The sequence below is a fragment of the Osmerus eperlanus genome, chromosome 4, assembly GCF_963692335.1.
Source record: "Osmerus eperlanus chromosome 4, fOsmEpe2.1, whole genome shotgun sequence".
NCBI lineage: Eukaryota > Metazoa > Chordata > Actinopteri > Osmeriformes > Osmeridae > Osmerus > Osmerus eperlanus.
In genome coordinates this window covers 14,230,544-14,252,353 of record NC_085021.1, presented here as the reverse complement: position 1 = coordinate 14,252,353, position 21,810 = coordinate 14,230,544, and the positions used below count along the sequence as shown (strand labels likewise).

General features: G+C 39.8%; 1 protein-coding gene across 1 annotated transcript in view; it reads right to left on the bottom strand.

Annotated features, from left to right (window-relative positions):
* Window positions 1-20,004: 20,004 nt before the first annotated feature.
* LOC134018952 (metabotropic glutamate receptor 4-like) overlaps window positions 20,005-21,810 on the bottom strand; it is a 109,267-nt gene continuing 107,461 nt past the window's right edge. Inside the window, exon 11 of the mRNA XM_062459348.1 lies at window positions 20,005-21,716. Within this exon, the coding sequence (XP_062315332.1) occupies window positions 21,667-21,716 (50 nt within the window). The 3' untranslated portion in view covers window positions 20,005-21,666. The remainder of the gene's footprint in view (window positions 21,717-21,810) is intronic.

The following is a 21,810-nucleotide window of genomic DNA, read 5'->3' as shown; positions in this document are numbered from 1 at the left end:
TGCTAAGGGGAATGAACATACTGAACCTCTAAAGGTAATCATTACTCATATCTTCAGTTCACGGTACAGCTTTAAAGTTGTTTCCTGTCTCTTGATGAAAACAATCTTTTCAGTACGGCCAAAGTTCATAATTATAATCTAGACTTGTCTCTCTTTGACAATCACCTTCTTGACGAGTAAACCTTTTGAATATAATCAGCCAGTATCACCTGTACGGTGTCACCTCCTTTCTTCTCATCTGGGCCTTCCTCTGGTGCCTCTGAGTCAGAGTGACCGTGCCATTCTAACACTTTCCAATCAAGCGCTCACCCTTAATCATCCCTCACTGACAGCTTTAAGTAGCCATAAATAAGTGTGGGCCCAGCCCCTCGTTTGTCATGTGAGGCCCAGGCTACTGTATATCTCCCCTTTTAGAGACCATACTTCTTCTTTACTACCCTTGTCCCCTGCAAGGCAATGCAGGGGAATGATGGCAACAAATAATTCTGGGATAATAATGGTCTCATGCTCCTCAGTCATAATGAAAAAAAAACCCACTCATAAAAATTACCTTCTTAAGTTTAACTTTATTAAACAACAGAACCTCCATTAGCACCGCAGGATTTACACAGCGTTGGCAGCTGGATGGACATTTGGGCAGGCAGGAAAGGTAATTACTTTTTAAGTACCACCAACAGTAGCAGCCGCTCCCCTGCTTTTGTAGAGAATGGGATTCCATCATTATTTTATGGATTCCTGGTGTGTAGAGCAGGTGTATATGTTTGATTGTTTGCAGTACGGTACCCTAGTATATATCCACATATCCAAATTAGAGAACAATAAACAGTACAGAATGATTTCCTATAGTCTAGTTCTTATTAAAACTGAGAAAAGTACCGAGTGTTTCAGAGTACATAGTACTCTTGTTGTTTGTTGGCAGTTGACATCATGTCACAATGTCATCTAGTTTCCTCCATTATGATTACATACCTTTGTCTTCTTCAGTCTCCACTTGCCTCATTTTGAGATCTCCCTTTCTCATTGGCTAACCTTTTTATGAGGTACGCATTAATTGAATCATTGTATGAGAGAATGTCCTGTTCTCCTTATTCTGTGGTGTTCTCTGTCATCATGTTCATGCTAATTGTCCCCTCCATGTTCTCCCAGTATTTGTCTGGAGAAACTTCAAATGGGATCTATTATGATGTGAACTTTTGAACCGTAAAGTTCTTTTTTTGGGGACAAAATGATGGATCATTGGCTCAAATATAATAGTTGCCATATTTCAGGCAAAGGGCTTTGTTTTCAACAAAGCATTGATATGGATCTGTATTATTATAAAATTCTGCTGTGTAATAAAGCCGATGTAATTCCAAGTTAGGCATAGGTAGTGAAAATCAAATTGAAATATCTAATTAACTGTTAGATTAAAAAACAACATTGAACCCATGTTAAGAGCGATCTTGTTCTTAAGAAAGGGCATAGTGAATACCTGTTTGTACAAATTTGGAAATGGCTTACTGTAAATCTCTGTGAAAAGAACAGTTTCAATAAGACACATACCCTCCTGTAGTGGATTTGACTAAATACTGATTCAGTCAAATCAATGAACTTTACTCAGTATTGTATTTCGTTTTATCATAAGAACTATCAAATTGAAAGTCATTTGCTTTGCATGTACAAACCTCAGGTTATTCATTTTGAGTGCAAATGAGACTGAAAAAATATTAGCACTTATAAGCGTGTGGTGGCTTTGAAAAGACACAGTCCATATTTTAAATAGTTAGTTGTGTGGAAATGTAATTTCATATGTTATTGGGCTGAACGTGAGTCAGCCAGGTCTGTGGGTATTGTGCAAATGCTTTATTGTAATTGTATTGAACCACAACATTGTGACTTGTTTTAGCTCACTCAAAAATATATAAGCCAGAACATCCTGGGATAAACAGGTACACAGCAGGAAGGTAGCAGCAGACAAAAAATACATTTCAAAACCTATGAAATGCAGAAGCATGGAAAGAGGAGGGTTGAATTACAAATCAGTTGCTGGATCAGTTATTGCAACCCTCTTCTTTCCATGCTTCTGCATTTCATAGGTTTTGTGTGTGCATGATTGCAATGCACAGGACAATTCTACGTAGTATGGAACAAGCCAAGTTACTGCCTTGAACATGATCAACAGTTTTTCTGTGGGAGTGAGAAGAAAATGCACTATTTGAATAATTATCACGGTTTTAGTGTGGTGGTTTTCTGTGACACTGTGTTTGCGATTCATAACAAAGTTGCAGGTACATCCAGTTCTCTACACACCTAATGGCTGACATTTTTCCAGTCTGCTACTGAGGATCACTAGGAGCAGAGGTTAAATGAATCCTTATTGCACTCTGCTGACCGGCAGACAAATTCTCAGACAATAGGTAAGTTGGGTTCGTTCTTCAGAATAAATGGACAGCAATGATATGTCACTGGCAGTCAGTGAGTGCATTTCAAAAGCACCCTGGAAATGCATGTTCTGGTCGCTGTCACTTCAATTGGGCACCTCTTCCACAACACATTTGCCTCTGCTATTGGTGACTTTAAATGCATGCCTTTCACAAAATAAGAACCTTGTACTGAGTTTCATGCTAATTTAAGAGTAGCGCTGTATTGTAGTCAATGTTGGAAGAGTATGGGCCTCATGTACGTACATTTGCAAACGTAGCGTTATTAGCGCCATGGCCAACCACAGATTGCGCACAGTGTGACTTCAGTTTATGTCGTATTTACAAAACCTGCAGTTCATCGGGTAATCAGCGCCTTTCTCCGCCCACTATACCGTAAATTGCGAGCATTTAAACGCGCAATTGAATGGGCCTCCTTCTCTCTTTCTATCATGGATCTGCTACCAAAGTCAATACAACGATTAACAAAGACTTAGGGATAACAAAATTGATGTGCTTGTTCATGAGGTAGCAGCGAATTTAAATATTATGCAAGGCCGGAATTCCACACCGACACAAAAAAATGCAATCTGGACCGAAATTACAAATTCCAGTAACTGTAATATTCCATGGTTGCATAATCTGTAACGCGTAATGATTTCGTGTTCACTCAACTGAAAAAGTGTGATCCTTGTGGCAAAAATCCTTCAGATCGTCTCCTCGGCCTATGTCTTCGTCTTGCTCGGATTACTGTTGTCATTTCACCAGGAGGCATATGCCAGGGAACCCGCGTGCATCCAGGTTTACACCTGCTTTTAAGAGGCGCAGAATTTTCACCGCAAAATAGAGGCGCACATTCACAGGCGGTTTCTGTACATACCGCGGAATACATAATTAGGCGCACTTTACGCATCCCCTCCCATCGCTTTATGGGAAACTCCCACTTTCCCCTTGACCCTCCCGTGAATGCATATGCATGACACGGAAAGCGCAATTTGCCATTTTCAGTTCCCGCGACAGGCAGTCTGCGCTTTTACCTCAGTGCGGCATGTTTGTACATAATTCGCCATTCTTTTACCTGCAAATTGCGAAACAAATACGCCTGAAGTGGGCGCAAAAGCATTAGTACATGAGGCCCTGTGTTTACTGTAAGAGCAGCTTTGTACTATAAAGTAATACAATCAAAACCTCAATGAGAGAAATGTGAATAAAACAGACTTTAGTTCTGAATGGTGATGTTCTCTATGGTAATAAAGCACAACAAAGTAAAACATTGTTTGGGCCTGTAGGAGCAAGATGCTAGAAGAACATCCAGGTTTTTAATACACCGTGAGGAAATGTTTATCCTGTGAAGAGTCATTTATTGCAAGGGCATTAGTAATTATCTGCTTATGTATTGATGATTGTATCTCCCAATGTATTTATTTTTGAATCTTAAGCTACTAAACAACTACTACTAGCTTAGCTAATAAACAACTACTAATATGTAGTTGTTTTAGGACTAGTAAATTTATTAACTTGTGTCCCTTGAGCTCACCTCAGCAATTCATCGAAAGTATCACCCTCCAGTCAGACTCTGGTTGCTGATTCATATCCATTAGCTGTATTCATTTCATTAGTCAATGGCGGATTTAGCAAATTGGGGACCCAAGGCGAAGGTATGTATGCCCCCCCCCATCCGATAAATATACGGAAAATAATTGTATCGACTGAATGGTGGATAGGCAGGTAAAGCTAATCTACGGGGAAGTAAAGGTTGGAGAAGAGAAAAAAAACTTCCCCTTTAAACCCTGCATACACTTCTTTACTCCAAAATGAAGATGACAGAAACTAAATAGTCACGATGGAACCCAACAGAGAATAAAGTTTCAGATAACCTGTCTTTGCCAAAATGCCAGGAAAACCTTATTCTTTTTTTAAAGATCAAATCAATATCAATATAACCAGCAAGACAAGTAGTTAGGGTAAACCCCCACAAACAGTCATATACTTAGCAAAACATCACAAACAGCCATATACTTATATCGCCAAGATTAATAATTGACATTGTATGTGTGAGTGAGTGAGTTTGCAATTGGCATTGTCTTGGTTAACTTATCCTCACCTAGCGCCACTTCACAGCTAGCTGCTGCGGTAGCGGCATGTTCAACGCTTTGGACGTTGTTGTTCCTATCTGTATCCCCCACAGTAGCCGTAAAAAAAGTTTGTCATCTTTGGCAGCGTTGCCAAATACCTATCGGCGTCTTTTAGTTGAGCCGCTTGGGTAACTTTGTTTCATTTTAGCGTTTAGACTCGTCTTGCTTCGTCTGTTTGTGTACTTCCCAGTCCTTCTGTCATTGTGTGTTTGTCTTTCGCGCCGCACACCGTTACGTACTAGTCCATTTCATTGTGAAAGTAGGGGGTGTAGGGACAGATAACCATGAACTGGACATTTTAACTACTATTTCAACGTTTCAACGTATTTCTTAAGAATATCAAATGTATCATGCCTTTGAAGCGTTCATGATGATACGGGGCTTTTTCTTTTTTTCTTTTTCTTTTTGAGGTTGGTTGGGGGCCCCCCTACTACGGCCGCTGTTAGCGGGCCCCAAGCAGCCGCCTACCTATGCATCTGTTAAGACCGCCCCTGTCATTAGTACTTTGAAGCGAAATGTTTGCAAGCCATTTCTGAGTCATTTCTATGAAGGTCAATTCTAACTTTTGGGCTCTGAAGGTGCTTTGAAGGTTACAGAGTGTCTTTGAAAGTTGACAACAAATTGATCTCACTAAAGTATCTTTGAATAATATAACGTCATTTTTCTCCATCAAATAACACAATTTGTGTATACAGCTCATGACAACTAGCCTGGTCCTAACCAGACTCTCGTACATTTCATTTGTACAGAGAGTCTGGCCTCGCTCCATTGACAAGCGTTGACTTCCTTGTAGGCGGGTACTCTGTTGAAGTTTAAAACTATTGGACCTGCCCAGAGCCACTCTGATCTGCCATAACCAATCGCTAGCGTTCGCCAATTCCTTCACCACTACTGTAACAGAGCTAGCTGCCATAGCTGGAAAATCAAACTGTTCCCGAACCCCGTGGGGAGGAGGGCCACAACATCATGGCCACCAACAAAACTCAGCTAAACTTCTTGCTCTGGCTTTACCTTATGGATATTCAGCGTTGCCACAACGGACCGAATGGCTTTGCTTGCATCTTTCTCTGTCGCCATTACGAAACTACAACACAAACTAGCACACAACATCAACGTCATTGTTCTCAGCCACTCCCTCTGTTCGCTGATTGGCCGGTAGAAAATTAACCGGAGACATCTGACTTACTTACCTCATGGCCAGACCTAGTACAGAAGCAAAATCAAAATTGAGCGGAAGTACGTAGGAGGGCAGAGCCAGGCGACATGACATCAGCTTAGGATGCTATAAGGTTAAAAAGGTGGTTTTATACGGTAGTGAGTGAGTATTGCTGTTAATAAACTAAATGTTGAGGGATACACTGGGATAAAGTGTAACTGACAACACACACACATTTTGCTCCCACGACTGACTACTGAGTCGACTGTTTTTTGCTTTTGATTCAATTAACCTGTGTATCTGGAACAGCATACAAAAATCCCCCCCAAAAACTTTTGACATTTTAATGGAAAGTACCAAGAGGCAAACGGTATGGCACGAAATCCTTCTGTAACACGTTGATAAGTGTTTAAATCATGGACATTGCCTGAAGTAATAGGGTTGTACCGAAACCGTGTTTTGTTTATTTAACATGACGTCTTATTTTAGCTTTCATTGCGGCAAAATTTGCAAGTGTTACGTTTAAATGTATGATAATGGTTTGGCAGAACGTCTATGGATTGACCTATTGCAGCCATGTAGAATGAAAAGATCCTTGATGATTAATTAACATATTATATGAGATGATGTTGAAGGTATTCCAGCTATATCGTGTGTAAGCTTTTGACTATTATTTGTGAATCCCGGTGTTTCAACAGCTGTTGTGGCTTTATCCTTGAAAGCTGAGCAGGGAGGACGTTTGGGAGTAAAAGACAAGAACTCTGCTTGGAACGTAATTATTGTTTCAAAGTGAATCTTTACAGGCTTTGCATTGCAGCTTTCTGTTTGTATGGTGGTGGGCACTGCAAACTCCCACTCAAGGTCGCCCAGTGGGATGTCTTTAATTTAACTGTGAATAATTCAGTGTAGTCTGAAGGTCATCCAACAACTTGATGCAGCTCAAAAAATCATTTTCAGGAAATGCAATCAGGTATAGACTCAGAGGGACATTTTCTTTTGTGTTTTATTTGATATAATATTCAGTGCAGCACAGCACCGTAAATCCAATTAATCTTCCTGTGCATATCAACATAGATCATCATGGGGAAAGGTATGGATCAGAGGTAAAGCAATTGACTGTCGATCACGAAGTTGCAGGTCCAAATCCCATCCTGTACAGTATGTCACTGGATGGCTACAAAACTAATATTTTGATAGGACAGTATAAAAGTATTGTCGGCTATAGTGTTTACAGTATAAAATCTTTTTTTCGAAAAAAAATCTGGGAGACCTCCTGATGTAGATTAAAGTAATTAAGTACATTAGACTGCTGACTTAAATGTGTGGAAATACCATGTAAGTTGATGTTGATTTCAGATGTCGATCAATGAAAACAGTAAAATACTTTGTTTAGGTATGATAGAATAGTAATATATAAAGTATGAAAATCCAGTAATGAAACTCCTTGTAAATGTTCCTATTTACCAAGATTAACTAATTTGTAACTGTGTTTATCAATGCATAACACAGTATAAAAACATTGCTTATCAATGTTTCTATGTTTGCTTTTTTACAAACGCTTGATACTGTGTAATTATCGCTGGTTAACCAACACCAGACCTATTAGGAATCAGCACTATTTGCATCAACCACTTGAAGAACTTTCTTTCTGTTCAAGTCCATAGTGAATTTATATAAACTTTTATCAATTTCTAAACACATCTCTGGAGTGTGCTGACAATGACTGCTTATAGCTGCCAGAGCCAGAGCTACCAGCCTGGTAGTATGTGAAGTCCCAGTTTTCCACAAAGGGGTGTACAGGCAGCGACCCCTGAGTGGGATAGGATGATGCTGCATCTGCAGGTCGAATCCCCTATCAGTTAACTCTGCAGGCCTTGAACAATTGTTTGATCAGAAAAGCATACATCAGTTGCCTCTTCTCAATCATATCCAATCCAAGTCAGCAGGGACGATGAAAACTCTACAGTTGAATCACACTCATAAGAATTTCTCTCATACTCAGTATTGGACAAAATAGTGCTGTCTGTCAGAGTGAATGGACATTGCACAGCTCTCAGAGATCATGCTCAACCATGCATTCTGTGATTTCCTGTCACACAGCCCAGGGAAGCCGGAGGAGTTTAAAAGCACAACAAACCAGAGAGCTACATCATGAACGGGTGAGGCCACATCCAGTCTAGGTCAGACTGCTTACCTGAGTGTTGTGCATAGAGGGGTGGAGAACCCTCAAACAATCTTATGTCAGCAGAGGCCAAGTGATGCAACTCAGAGTAACTCCAGTCCTTTAGAAGTGTGTGGTTGTGGTCAGCTGCTCCACAGAGTTTTTAATTACAGTCCCACCAATTATACAGTATACTATAACAGCATGACCTCAAAGAATGAAGGCAACTTCATCTGGTCTGTTTCTGCATTCCAGGATAACAATAACATTTTTTATATCTAGTGTAGTTTTTGCAGGGCTCTAAAATGTGTTCTCTACTGTCTACTCATTGATAGTGACAACACATTTATAAATAGAGATGTTAAATCAGTAGCTCGATGCTGATCTGCATTCATGGATTAGTTGCAGACAGCTGTTGGAGAGATGTCTCACATCTTTGCATTTGTTAACTTCACATACTTTCAGAACCTGCTATTTGTGTAATTTATGTAAAACCTTTAGGAGAATATAGAGTAGTTTAGGTCTCAATGAACACCTTTTGAAATATAATTTTGTGTCTGCTGGGGCGTTTTATTAGACTAAATTGTAGTTTCAGAGAATGCTACCAAAGACATCACCCTTCACACGTTCGAAGTGCAAAGCACCTTCCCAACTATACATCTCTTAATATGTGTGCTGTGAAGGATCTGGTATGAGAAAGGACATGATAAAAATTTGTCAAACATAAGTTCACACTCAATTAAACAAATGGAACCAAGAGGTTGGAAAGCCTAGAAGATCCTCTTTATTATTGCTAATATTCATGTAGGAGACAGGCAAATGAGGATGGGTCTGGGGGGGATTAATGCAGCGTGTCTGTTTGAGTCCAGGCCAGCCTGGAATATCTTGTTATTACCACTCTGATAAATTCAGGTAATTGGGTTTTAAATTGTGGATTAGAATGACCTCTGCAACTTCAGAATGTGAGGATTTTATTAACTAGACTACCAGTACCGAATGTGATGGTAATTGTTAGCTATTATCTACTGAACTAAACACTTATGTAAGTATATATGGACGGGTGTACAACAGAGGAGTAAAAAGAACTGTGTGCTGTATGTTCACACTATATACTGCAACCCTACTGAACAATTAATAGTCCATCTTACCTCGAAGTATACATATAAAGTATTTTCAAAACATTGTAGCATTTGCTGGCATTTTCTTTTTTCCCCCTTTCTTTTCTCAGTGTAAACATGGTGGAGTCACATTTGGCATCAATGGTGCTATCTAAAGGACATGGTTTCTTCGGTGAAATCATTACCAGCTGGCTCCACTGTGTGGTGTTGAAGCACCAGGAACAATCTTGTGTAATGGATGAGTAAAATATGCATCATATTAAAAATGGAAATGCTTAGTTTAAACCACTCTGAATTTGTCTTGTTAATTTCTAATGTCAGAAAACTTCCAATAATAGTCAAGGGACTGCTCCATTCCAGTGACGTCCATCTTGTGAACAGAAAAAAAGGAAAGGCATACCTGTATGTGCGAGTCCAAAAAGCTGATGGTTTACGGTAAGGACTAAAATGGAATTAAATAAATACACTGGCTCTTTCTGTGTTGTAATGTCATTAAGGAGGACAGCAAGGCTGCATTGTTCACTTTGGCCAGAAATGAAAAGTACCATTTCTAATTCTGTGTTATTGTGCTGTGAACCAGCTGGTCCATAATAGCTGGCCTTAATGAGGACTATGATATACCTCCGCTGGCTTATTGACAGGGCTTGGATGCATGCCCCATGTGGGAAACAATTATTCTCTAGACAATAAGTCCTGGTCCTAACAGAAGCCATGTATCTGCACCCAGTGATGAAGAGCAATGGGGGGGCATATTAGAGAGGTCTGCCGATTCAGTTTCCCTTCCTTTAGTGTTAACTGAAAATATGTGAAAAACAATCTGTTAGGATCATACTATTGTATGTATAAACTGTAGATGTATTAGCCAAATAGTAAATATTTAATCGATACACATTTGGCTCAGTATAAAAAAATACAATTTGCTTACTATTATATCTTCCGTAAAGTACAGAATGTACCTAGAAGAGTACATATGAAAAGGTTAATGGTTCAGTTTATATTTGACTGACTGTGGCACGTCTCGTAGGAATACAATGTTTAAACCTGGGTTAGGCATGCAGTCTCCTCTCTCAGTGTGTTGTCTCAAATCCTAGGTGGGATTCTTGTTGTGAATGGTGATTCTCCCAGTTTGTGGGCTATGCCTGATGTTGTGAAGTCAGCGTGTGGTGGAACGTCTTCTTCTTTTTCTTTATTGTGCCTGAGGGTTAGTGGGACTACATCTCCCATGCAATGCCACCAACAGAGAAACTCGCTGCACTAGAGAGAACGTCTCTTCCTCACCAATTCAGTGAAATGTAGGACCCACACGCTCTCTAAACTTGGAAGGTGAATGGTCCGCATACTGCAAACCTATATGATCAGGTAAATAAAATGCCATTCCTATCATCAAACTTTGCTGTACAATAATCTGTACTTCAGTATTATTAACATTAAATTATTAAATTGTGATTCTATATGTCATTCCATTTGTCATAATAATTTGTCCTACAGTATGGAATACGTTTATTTCCATCTTCTCCCGCCCCTCTCGCCCCCCCTCTCTCTCTTTCTCTCTCTTTCTCTCTCTCTCTTTCCTCTCTCTCTCTCTCTCTCTCTCTCTCTCTCTCTCTCTCTCTCTCTCTCTCTCTCTCTCTCTCTCTCTCTCTAAACTTCAGTTCTAGAGGACCCCTGTGATCTCGGGATTCAGCCCCAAGTCCGAATAAGCCATAAATCTCTGTAAACCTCCCCATAAATCGCCAGGCTCTTCAAGGCTGTCATCTTTGAGACTGCTTTTACAATCCGTTCCATTTCATTTAGCCCTTGCTAGGGGCACTTTAATCGTTTCCTGTCCCTGACGGCTATCCATGATTCATTTACTCTCATCCCTTGTGTCGTTTGTCCCAAGGTGTTTAGATTAGGTGTTGAGGGAATCTGATGATTTGGACACCAGCTCTGATTGAGCCTGGCCTTTTATTTTACTGTGCAGACACTTCATAACATCTGATGGTTAATTATGAGCATCATGGATCAGTATCTAAACTTTTCTGTAAGCGGTCAAGTTTATCTATCATATACAAGTATACTGTAGTAAGGGTTACCATGTTTTACAGTTAGTACCTATTGCTCTTTTTCATATCCTGTGACCCCCTGTATGTCTTAACAGTCAGATTCTCATGCATTTTCATTATTAATGGGATTACTGTAATATTTTCCATTCATTAATTTGTTTAAACATTATGACTGTTGTTATTATTTACATCATTCATGTAAATACATGTGGCCATGTTTTAAAGATGGGTTAGATAATAAGTATCACAAATTGATATATACATATTTTTTGAAAGGTTGGTTGCTACATTAAGTAGGTATACAAGAGTTAATATATGTAAGCATCATTTGCTTGTTGACAGCAGGTGTCAGGCAATAAAAACATCAGGAAAAACCTGAGATGATTTCTCCTCCCTGCCCCCATGCTGGTAAAGCATAGCCCTAGGATGGGATTACACCTGTAATACATAAATATTCCTTTAATGAATAATATTTACTTAAAATATCCCAGTGTTACTCAAATGGTGTCTTCCAAAACCAAATTAAGTACAAGTATACGTGTACAAAGCTGTCTCTGGGAAGGACTACCCACAGCTCTCCAATTTACTTATCATTTTAGCAAGTCTTGTAAAAAATGTATTCCCCTTTAGAGATCACAGGAATATTTTTTATCATGTTAGAGATGTGTAGTAATGCACTACCTGCTATTCCATTTTAGGATATCCTCCAATTAAACCAAACAGGAGCAAAATAAACCATACAAAATGCACTGAACTGTATTTGTTCAATAGAGACTTTTCTGGTCTAAGAGTTCACCCTTATAAAAAGTGGAACATAGAGTATTGTTGTCAGGTATTGGGGGTGCTGAATGAATATGGCATAAATGTGTGAAATATATGTAAACACAACAGCAACACTAGACCATGTTGCATACAAAGTCAAATTAAACAAATTTCCAAGCAAATCTTTTACCCTGTAGGATTCAGTAGACATTACTTAAAGAGGTTTCTAACCAAACCAGAATATATATCTATGTTCTTTTCTATTACATTTCCTTCTGAACAAAATATTGTCAGTAGCCTTGGTTTTCTTGATAAACATCTCCCTCTCCACACATGATCATCAGTCCTCAGCTATCATTACTATTTGGCACATAGTAGACATGTCCTATTCACAGGTCACATTGGATGTAATAAGGCACATTCTTTTATGAGTTGCTCCATATCTTTGGACTGATGAATGGCAAAGATGACATGAAGACACTTATCTTAGTGTTCATTCAAATTATTCTCATCTTTACCCTTCAGAGTCCCTCCTCAGCTTCTTCATTGACTCTAAATCACATGTATCATAACCCCCAGCCATCAGTATGTAAGACCAGTCATGTAATTTGTATTCAACAACAGCCTCCTGTTAAACTTGTGATTGTATTGAATGAGTCTTGGAGATGGACTTTCCTTTATTCAATAATTAACCTAAACTCCATAGAACCGCATCCACTGCTTTCCTAGTTAGCTGTCTCTTTTACATGAACAACAAGTCCTTCTCCTGCTACAGTGAAAACAGAGCACTTAGAGCCTTCTCTTTAGAAGGAGGCTGGTCAGTGATGAAAATACTGTTATGGTGCTTTGTATTATTCTAACCCTGTGCTCCACTGCCTCTAAAATTCCTGCGACTCGAATTGGCTTCATACTTTTTGCCAGCTTCTGAGACGTACACACTGTGGTTACAAAACACACACACACGATTCAAAGCAAAAATTGAAGCCATAGAACGTGGTTATTCCCTCCCTGATATGGTACAACACAATTGTTCTGGGTGTGAATAGATGTGCCAGCATTGTTTCCTTGTATCAGCTTCATTCATGAACCAGGACCGAGTGTCCATGTTGGCTCACATTGGTTTATTTAGCCTACTGTGGGCTTTGTCCTGGCAACTACAGCCTGCAGGTCCTCTGCTGCCACTGTGGTTGTCGTTTTCTCAGCGAGGTAAGCTGGGTGGAGAATGAAAACAAGTCACATCAACAGGTATTCTTCCAGCCCATTTACTGATGCACAAAACCTGTCTTTTGGATCCTAAAATTTCACCTAGTACTGTATCTCCCAGGTTGTGCACCAGCCAAGGTGTAAAACTGAATTTGCCCTTAAGTAAGTGCAATTATCTATTGCATTCTGATTTATATATAGTGAGCAATTTTATGTTACGATAAGATAATCATATACTAATTATTACACGTAACTTGTTTTATATCAATAGAGATTTGAGATACTCTTCATTACAGGAGATTCTCATCACTGGAAAAACATGAAAATGAAAAGTCAAATTACGTAATGCTGTTGTACTTACTGTTGACACAGCCTGTTTCTGTTACCTAAAGGTTTGACAGACTGCAGAGGCGTAGTTGAATTTTCACCTGTGTGAACTAATATGCTAACCACAGAGACATTAGCATGGAACAGACAATACAGAGGGGTTGAGGTATGTAAACTGCTCTCTTGTCTCTGGGCTTTCCAAAAACTGGCTGGGTGCCAACGAATGTCAGTGAGTAAAAACTCCCATACGTACTGCCCATGCATTACCCATGTAGACTTTTTCGTTTTTCTTTTTTTTTTCTTTGCTGAAGCTTTCATTTATTTTCAATTGAAAACAACATTTCTGATAATGAAATTGTAGAACCTACCTTGGTCCTGTTGGAAAGCAAATTACTGTCCATAAAGACAAATGGTGAGTCATGGCAGCAGATGTTGAGCTGAGCAAAGGAATAGGTTCATTGACTGTTTATGAGAAAAAGATGGACAGAGAAAAAAGCATTAAAGAGTAAGAACTATAGACAAAGAGATAGAGACAGACATCTTTGAAGTTGAAGCATGACTTCACAGGGTAATGAAGACCAAAGATATTCTCAGCAGCTCAGAGTATTAAAGATGTGGCTGTTACGAACTGGACTCGTTAGGCTTCACGTGTGCATGTGTACACATGCGGCAAGTACTTGAACACAGTTGAGCCAGGACTGAGAGGGCAGAACGCTGCAATGAGTTGACCACAAGGGTCAAGCCCAAAGACGATAAGAAGAAGGGCAAACAATCCATTCATGTTATTAATCTGAGCTGTATAGATTATCTGGCTACAAGTCATGAACTTATTGTTCCCATTATTATTGTTCCTGAAAAGAGAAAATCTTAAGAAAAGTAATGACCTTTTTCTATGTAATATGACCACACAAAGTAGGACAGTACTCCTCTATATTAATCATTACCACAAAAAAACCCGGTTATTTAATATGTTACCCCCAACATTAGCCCTGGGCCAGGGCGACTGTACAACGAGTTGGAGGTGAAAGGTTTTCCTGCTCAGAGACACCTCATACAATGATCCAGGTGATCGCAGGCAGTTCATTAATATAGATGGGGTTTTTACAGGAATGGCTGTTGAGCTAAATTATTCAGCGGGTTCAGAGAGACATATAGGCCATCCCCTCCAGTAGCACAGCCAAGTGAACACGTAAATACTACGGTGGGCAGGCAGAAGCCGGAGAGGAGGGAAGCCTGTGTACAGTACTGTGTGTGAAGAGTGATGAGATGGAGCCTTGCTGATCCTAAATCACTTCCCCCAACAGCAATGCCGGGATAAACACACACAAATACATGCTCATACTCCACACACAAACGCACACACACCGAGATACACTAACATACTACTGAATAAGTCTCATAACTTAGATTAAATCCAAACTGAAAACTGCATTGTACACTATCTTGACTGTAACAGTACTTTGTCTGTGAATTTTGTCTGAATAATGCATAACAAAATGAGATCCACCACTTGATATATTAAAGAATACTACTTTTTTGCTTTAATTTCTTTGTTTTGGAGTTGCTTACTTGTGTTGCACTGTTCTTTGTTCACAAGTTCCAACAACTGAATGACGTTATAGTTGAAGTAACAACAATGCATGTATTAATGAATAAATGAGAGTGATCAGGGCAGAAGACACTGGCTTTGGCAGTTGAGTCCTAGACTTCCTGGTGCCCTGGCCAATCCCCTCGGGGTGCCTGGGTACAGGGGCGCAATTTCGGGCGCAATTTCGGGCCCCACGGCAAATGTTAAAAAAAAAATCAAAGATTTGCGCCCCCCCACGGTGCAAATTGCAAATCGGAAATATGACGTGTCGCGGTTTTGGCGCCCTCTGCTGGTAGTGCGGGAGGGTTAATTGGGTGTGCTCAAGCCTTCGGAGAGAGCACAACCTTTGTTCTCTCACATATATATTTATTTATTTATTGGGTGTGCTCAAGCCTTCGGCGAGAGCACAACCTTTGTTCTCTCACATATATATTTATTTATTTATTATTATTATTTATTTTCGCCCCCCTAAGGATCAGTCAATATTTGGACTACATACACAACGGCGGTGTCAAAAGGTTCGTCTTGGTAGCGATTGAGTTGCTTCTATTGGGATTTACGTTCCGTTGCATGGTTTAAGTGGAAATTAAGTTTTTGTGGCGAAAAGTGAAGCTAACGGTGGCTAACTTGCTAGCCACAGTCAATGACGCTACTTACGTCACCAACGTCACGAAAACTCGCGTGACTACCTCTAGCAGAACATTAGTTTAGCAGCTCGTTAACTTCTGGGAGATAGCTAAGCTAACTGCTTTACTGCAAGGCAGCTGCAGAAACGCCACAAGCAAAGAGGCCAGGGTGATAACTATTTACTAATTTTACTTTGTGATATGACACACAATTGTGACGTGTAATGTACAATATAAGATGATTTTATTAAGGAAGTACATCCACTTTCGGAAACAGTAGTCTACTATGTCACTGAAGTATTAGCATCATGACATTAGCCTCTGTTGCCCGGGCAACACATACTACAGTGGTCTATGATGCATCTGTTTTCAATCGTTAAAATAAACATTCCTCATAAATACATTTTCGTTGTAGGATTTATTATGACATTACATTACAAGTAAACGATTTGTGGGTGAAATTATCATTACCTGTGGTTTCAAACCAGTGTTGCTCACTGCAAGGCTGTAGCCTACGCGAGACACTACAAAAACATCTAGCTTACACAACTGTAGGAAGTCAAACGGCGACAGAACATGTTCGGCACTCCCCTTACTTAAATCAAAAGTCTATCTAACTACTAACCTGAACTTCATTGCTATAGCCTAAACTTTGTCAATCTGTTCATGAAAATAATTAATTTCAGCCTAAACCGTACAACGGAACGTTAAATCCAATTCAAACAACGCAATCGCTACCAAGACGAACACAGCAGTAGTCCAGTACTGTACCGTAGTAGTACAATTTACCGGGGCAGCTTCTCCACACAGGGCTATATCGCATTTTGCGTTGTTACTGACAATGATCGCTACCAGTGAGCTTTTTATGAATGAGCGATTTTCCACTAAATAAATGTCAAGCTTATTTACGTTTTGGGGGCATATTTTCAGTTAGCACCTTTCTTGGTAAAAAAAATTGTCTATCCTCTCTTTCTTTTTTCTCTGATCTTTTCCGAAACCCTGATTTGTGTTTACGCCCGACATTCCAGCGACTAGCGCTTCTACTGACTGCAACTGAACACCGTCACCGACAAGTGCGCTAAGGCAGGATCAAACCATTTCATGCAGATACAGGGGGATGGTCGGTCAATATGGATGTTTACTTTTTGGTCAATACGGATATTTAACCTTTATTGCCAAACACAAGTAAAAACAAAGAGATCATTCATTGTATTATTATATTTTAAATGTATTATATACTCGATGATGGTTTATATAATATAATTTTATATTACTTTTTGCCTATTTTTTGAGGCCTCTGTCAGTCAGGGGCCCTTAGAATCATCCTAACCTTTCCCCCCTATACCGCGCCCCTGCCTGGGTAGCAGAAAGAGGAGCTGAAGAGTAGAGGAAGAGAGCATAAGACAGGTTGTAAAATAAAGTCACCTATCGACCTGTATATGTTGTGATTGGCCGATGGGAATCAGACGTGTAGGTGAGGTGATTTGCCGCTGGTCATCAGGTGTGTGATAGTGATGACCGATGGACATTGAGCTGTGGTCTTCTCTCTCAGAATCTTAGTTATGTCTAACTCCATTTGACAAAATACGATTGGATTTACTCTCAGTATTTACTGTTTCCAGAATGGAAATATTTCCCAGTCTTAGTATATGAAATCCCAAAGTTTTGCCTCAGCCATCGAACATTTCTCCTCTCCTTGTTCAGGTCATGTTGTCCTCCTGCACCACACAAAGCCCTGTAGCAGAAATAACTTAAATTGCATAGAGGGAGACATACCTGCACAGAGATAAGGTTTAAATGTTCCTGGACACAAAGCTGTGCAGATAACAAACAGCTCCTGACCTCATAACCTTAACACCACACATGACTGCCTTACTTCAGTTGTACTGACAACCCATATTAAGAGTTGGTGATATTAATGTATTTGATTTATGATCTGGTTTCATTAAACCTAATGGACAGAAGAAGGACAATTCCTTAATCTAAGTGGACCACCAATAAGATGTGTACCAGTATGTACGTTGTGTTTTAACATTTTCTATCTGAGGCAGATATTAATTTGTCTTTCCTGCAATGCTGCAGACAACATTTACGCCTGTGAACCACAAGTTTTTTAAGATTCAGCTATAAAAATTACAATGTGGAATATTAGAATCTTATCCTGTTCCATTTTGATGGAAGAGTACAGATTTAAACACAGGCCATGATGACATGAGGTGTTTGTCGGATTTTACTTACTTTTAAATCCAGATGTTTTAAATCATGTAGGAAAACCTAAGATTTGCCTCCTATGTGACATTTATTAAGCGCATGTGACATTAATAATACATGAACACCAATGTAGAAAACGTGGATTAAAAGAAAGCATTTTACAAGCAGATGTATTTATCTTCATATTCGGATTGTAGGTGAAGCTGATGTTAGCTCTATCTTCCATACATAATATCAACAATTGTCAGATGGAAAATAACATGCCTCTACACATTACAGTAGCAGTAGTAGAAAAAAACAACGCGAGGCAGGGCTTTCTCATACAGTAGCTTCTCTCCTCTGGATTAGACTTCCTGTTTCAAACGGTGAGTCTGACACTGTCTCAATGTTTAAGGCTGCATTGGAGTCAGATGGCTGAGCGGTGAGGGAGTCGGGCTAGTTATCTGAAGGTTGCCAGTTCGATTCCTGGCCGTGTCAATTGACGTTGTGTCCTTGGGCAAGGAACTTCACCCTACTTGCCTCGGGGGGAAATGTCCCTGTACTTACTGTAAGTCGCTCTGGATAAGAGCGTCTGCTAAATATGTAAATGCATTGAAAACTTTGCAGAAGGACCTCCTTGGTCTGTCTTCCGGCTGAACCCCTGCACTACTGTAGCTTACATTTAACTGGCTACTTTCTCTTCTGCAGTCTCTAACCTTTCTCTCTCACTCCACCTCACTGGTCTGGGGTTTTGAGCTGCCAACATCTGCCAGGTTGCCGGTTTGCTAACATTTTGACATAGACAACCTCGCAGCCACTGGTCTCGAATGCCCTGATGGACAATGCAGAGTTCCATGCTGAATCCTACCTGACTGTCTTGTGGTTTAACACTGATCTTTTACTTCCCAGTCCTGTAGCTGACCGCTGCCCCAAACTGACAATTATCAATGCAGGGAAATTGTTGATGCTCTGCAAATGCAGAACTCTGAATTTGTGTTACTTCAACATTCACACATTTGCAAAAAACTATTTTGTATTGCAGAATTGTCTCCAGCCTACAGCATGCTTTGCACCTCTGTATCACCAACACTGTAGAGGAAGGGCTCTCTCATGGAAGGGTTCCAAAGTTTATTGGGATCTTTTCCTTGTCTGCTTTGAGGATTTAGGTTGGTTATAGTATAAGTTCTGATCTATAGGCATCTGTAAAGCCCTCTGAGAAATTGCTTGTAAAAAGGGCCATACAAATAACATTTTGTACAGTTTTATTTTTGATTTGTCAAACAAATCCAACAAATGAAGCTTGCGCAAGTTCAGTCAGGCAAAACCAATCCCTGCACACAGGCTTAATCGTAGTGTACACTACTCACTCCCCCCGGTAAGAACGCCCTACCTTCCCCCCGTTCCCTGGTCGGGCGGTCACTAGGGTTCAGGTCGATTAGCGCTCCCGCTATCAATTAATGGTGTCACATGATCCGTGCCTTTAAATATGATTCTCTCCCTGTGTAGTTTGTCCATGCTATCAAGTGCGCGACCCTCCACAACCCCGTTGCCACCCGGTTCCTGTCTCAGTCTTCGGCTCGATTGGTCGTCGGCTGCCGCCAGCGCCACCAGTGTCTGGACTCCGTGGGGGATTCTTCTTCGGGCGTTGGCCAGGCGCCCGTTGATCTAAATAATTCCCCGTGGGGTTCAAGCTCCTATATCCTATAACACTATAGTACATTTATTATTCTGTAATAAACATCTTTCACTCATCCCAGGTCTCTCCTGATTGAAATCATACCTACATCTTAAACGTTGCTCTGTATCACAATGATGACTGAGATTTGAGCTTTTAAATTGGAATGATCAATCACATTATATTTTTGTTTTACTCATACTCTCAGATACTTCTTGAATCGAGTCATTACTTTATTATTTCAATGTTCCAGCTACAGTACACATTCTTCCTTGTCAGGGACATGTGTTTGCTCAACCTTTGTTTTTTGTCATTGTATATGATTTACACAGTGTTGTGCAGGGTGGGTGCTGGTGCATTGCATAATTGTGCCTCTGCCTACAATATGTTTGATCATGTACACAGACTAAGACCACAAATGATGATATGTGCCCACTGCAGTGTAAATCTGTCCCAAGCATTGAGTTTCTCCCACTCCCAAGCTGTCAAATAAGGACCAGTACAAACTTACGTTACATTTACTTCGAGATAACATATGGTGTATACATAACTATTTTTCCAAAACAAAAAGAATCAACACTTTCATTAGCAAAACAGTATTTTATTAGAAATATTTTGTATAAAAATGAACATGCTCTACACATTTTCCGGTTTTCTATATGTAATTCATAAATATCCAGGCACTGTAATTTTGTAGCTTTCTTTTTTAATAGGTCATTACATAAAGCATGATCAATCACTTTTTAATAACGTACATTAACTTGCCATTTAATTTCGGTCAGCACTTACATACTCTATTTTGCAACACAGACAAAGTGTTGGGGGGGGGGGGGGGGAATTATGAGGGGAAAGGCAGAAAGCATAAAATCATCATATTCACAAACACAAACAATCCCACAATACTTTATCAATTAAAGAAAAAAAAACACTATTTAATTTTTCTGCAACATCTGAAATGTTTATTGATGCTGAGAGCTGAGAGACATGAATCCAACCACAGGCTTTGTCTTCTGGTACAAATGGTGTTTATAATCTTCTTCTTCCATAGTTTTCCTTCTGGATCTTATACAATGATCTTTTAAAGAAGCACAATATGAATGGTTGTGAAGAGAGGAGAAACACACTGAACTGAAGAAGCCTCCAGAATGAACCAACCCACATCACCGCTAATGGAACCATAGTCAATTCAACAGAAAAATATATGTTTATCATCATGATCAACAATGTTGCAGCCAGGGACAAGTCTGGCTTGGCTGACATTTACTGATGCTAGGTCCGATGAGCACATACTGTTTCAAGGTATGGGGTATTCAAACCCTTTGTTCACTCACTGGTACCCCAAAATTATGTCACTGAAACCATTTATTTAAACTATGATCCTCACAGATGTCGCATTCCATAGACGTTGACAACACAGCACAGTACACATGATGCTCCTGTGGGCATGCTCAAGGACTGGACAGTGGACACAAGGACTGCTTAGATAACATTGGATGGGATTGTCATTATTACAGACTACTTGAGTACAGGTAGTACCAACTGTTTGCTTGGATTTCCCATACCTCCTGAAGTCGACTGTAGAAATAATGTACAGTATTTAATCCATGCTGTAGCATTGAATGATAAGGCATACCAAAGGTCATAGTGTTGCATAAACCAGTGTCAACATGACCAAACTGACAGCATCTTTGTTTTGTAAACTGAATGACAATACAAGGTTTACTTTAAATTCAACAAACATCCCACACAGTAACAATAGAATAATAAAAAAATAACATTTCCAGTTAGTTTTGCAATGTTTAAAGCAAAATGGCTACATTTTACCAGCCTTTTGTTATCACCAGACTTCAAATAATTGTAGACTGAGGAAAAATATATTAAGTCACTATTACAGAAAAGGTTCAAGTGGGCGTGAGAGAGAACATAACAAAAGACACTCCAGAAGGAAAACTGTTTCTCCGTCACTCTCCCAGTCTTAATTTGGAAATGTTACTGCTTGTCATCTCTGGTGTTTTCAAGGAGGGAGGGGATAGGGAGGAGGAAACTTCACTGTCACATCTCCCTGACACCCTCCACCTCCCCATCCCCAAACGAAACTGCCCTTCTAGTTGTGTGTGGTATTTAAACCTTGACTGGTCCTCATGAAGTTGACATCCATTCTGTATTTGTAGTGATTATTCTTTTTCACATTTTCTTTTTTCCTTTTTCATGTGTGTTCCAGTTCTGGGGTTCATTCCACAGGCAGGTCCTTGTTCAGCTTGAAACGGAACTGTATTCTTTTTTAGGTGGCGTGGTTACTGTAACTGATGTACGTCTGCTTGGAAGCCAAAGCTGTGCAAAGAGAAATGAGAAAAAGAAACTTTGAGAAAACCACATTGAGATTCAATAAAGACTAATTGAATAATTTTGAAAGCCCCTATCTCAG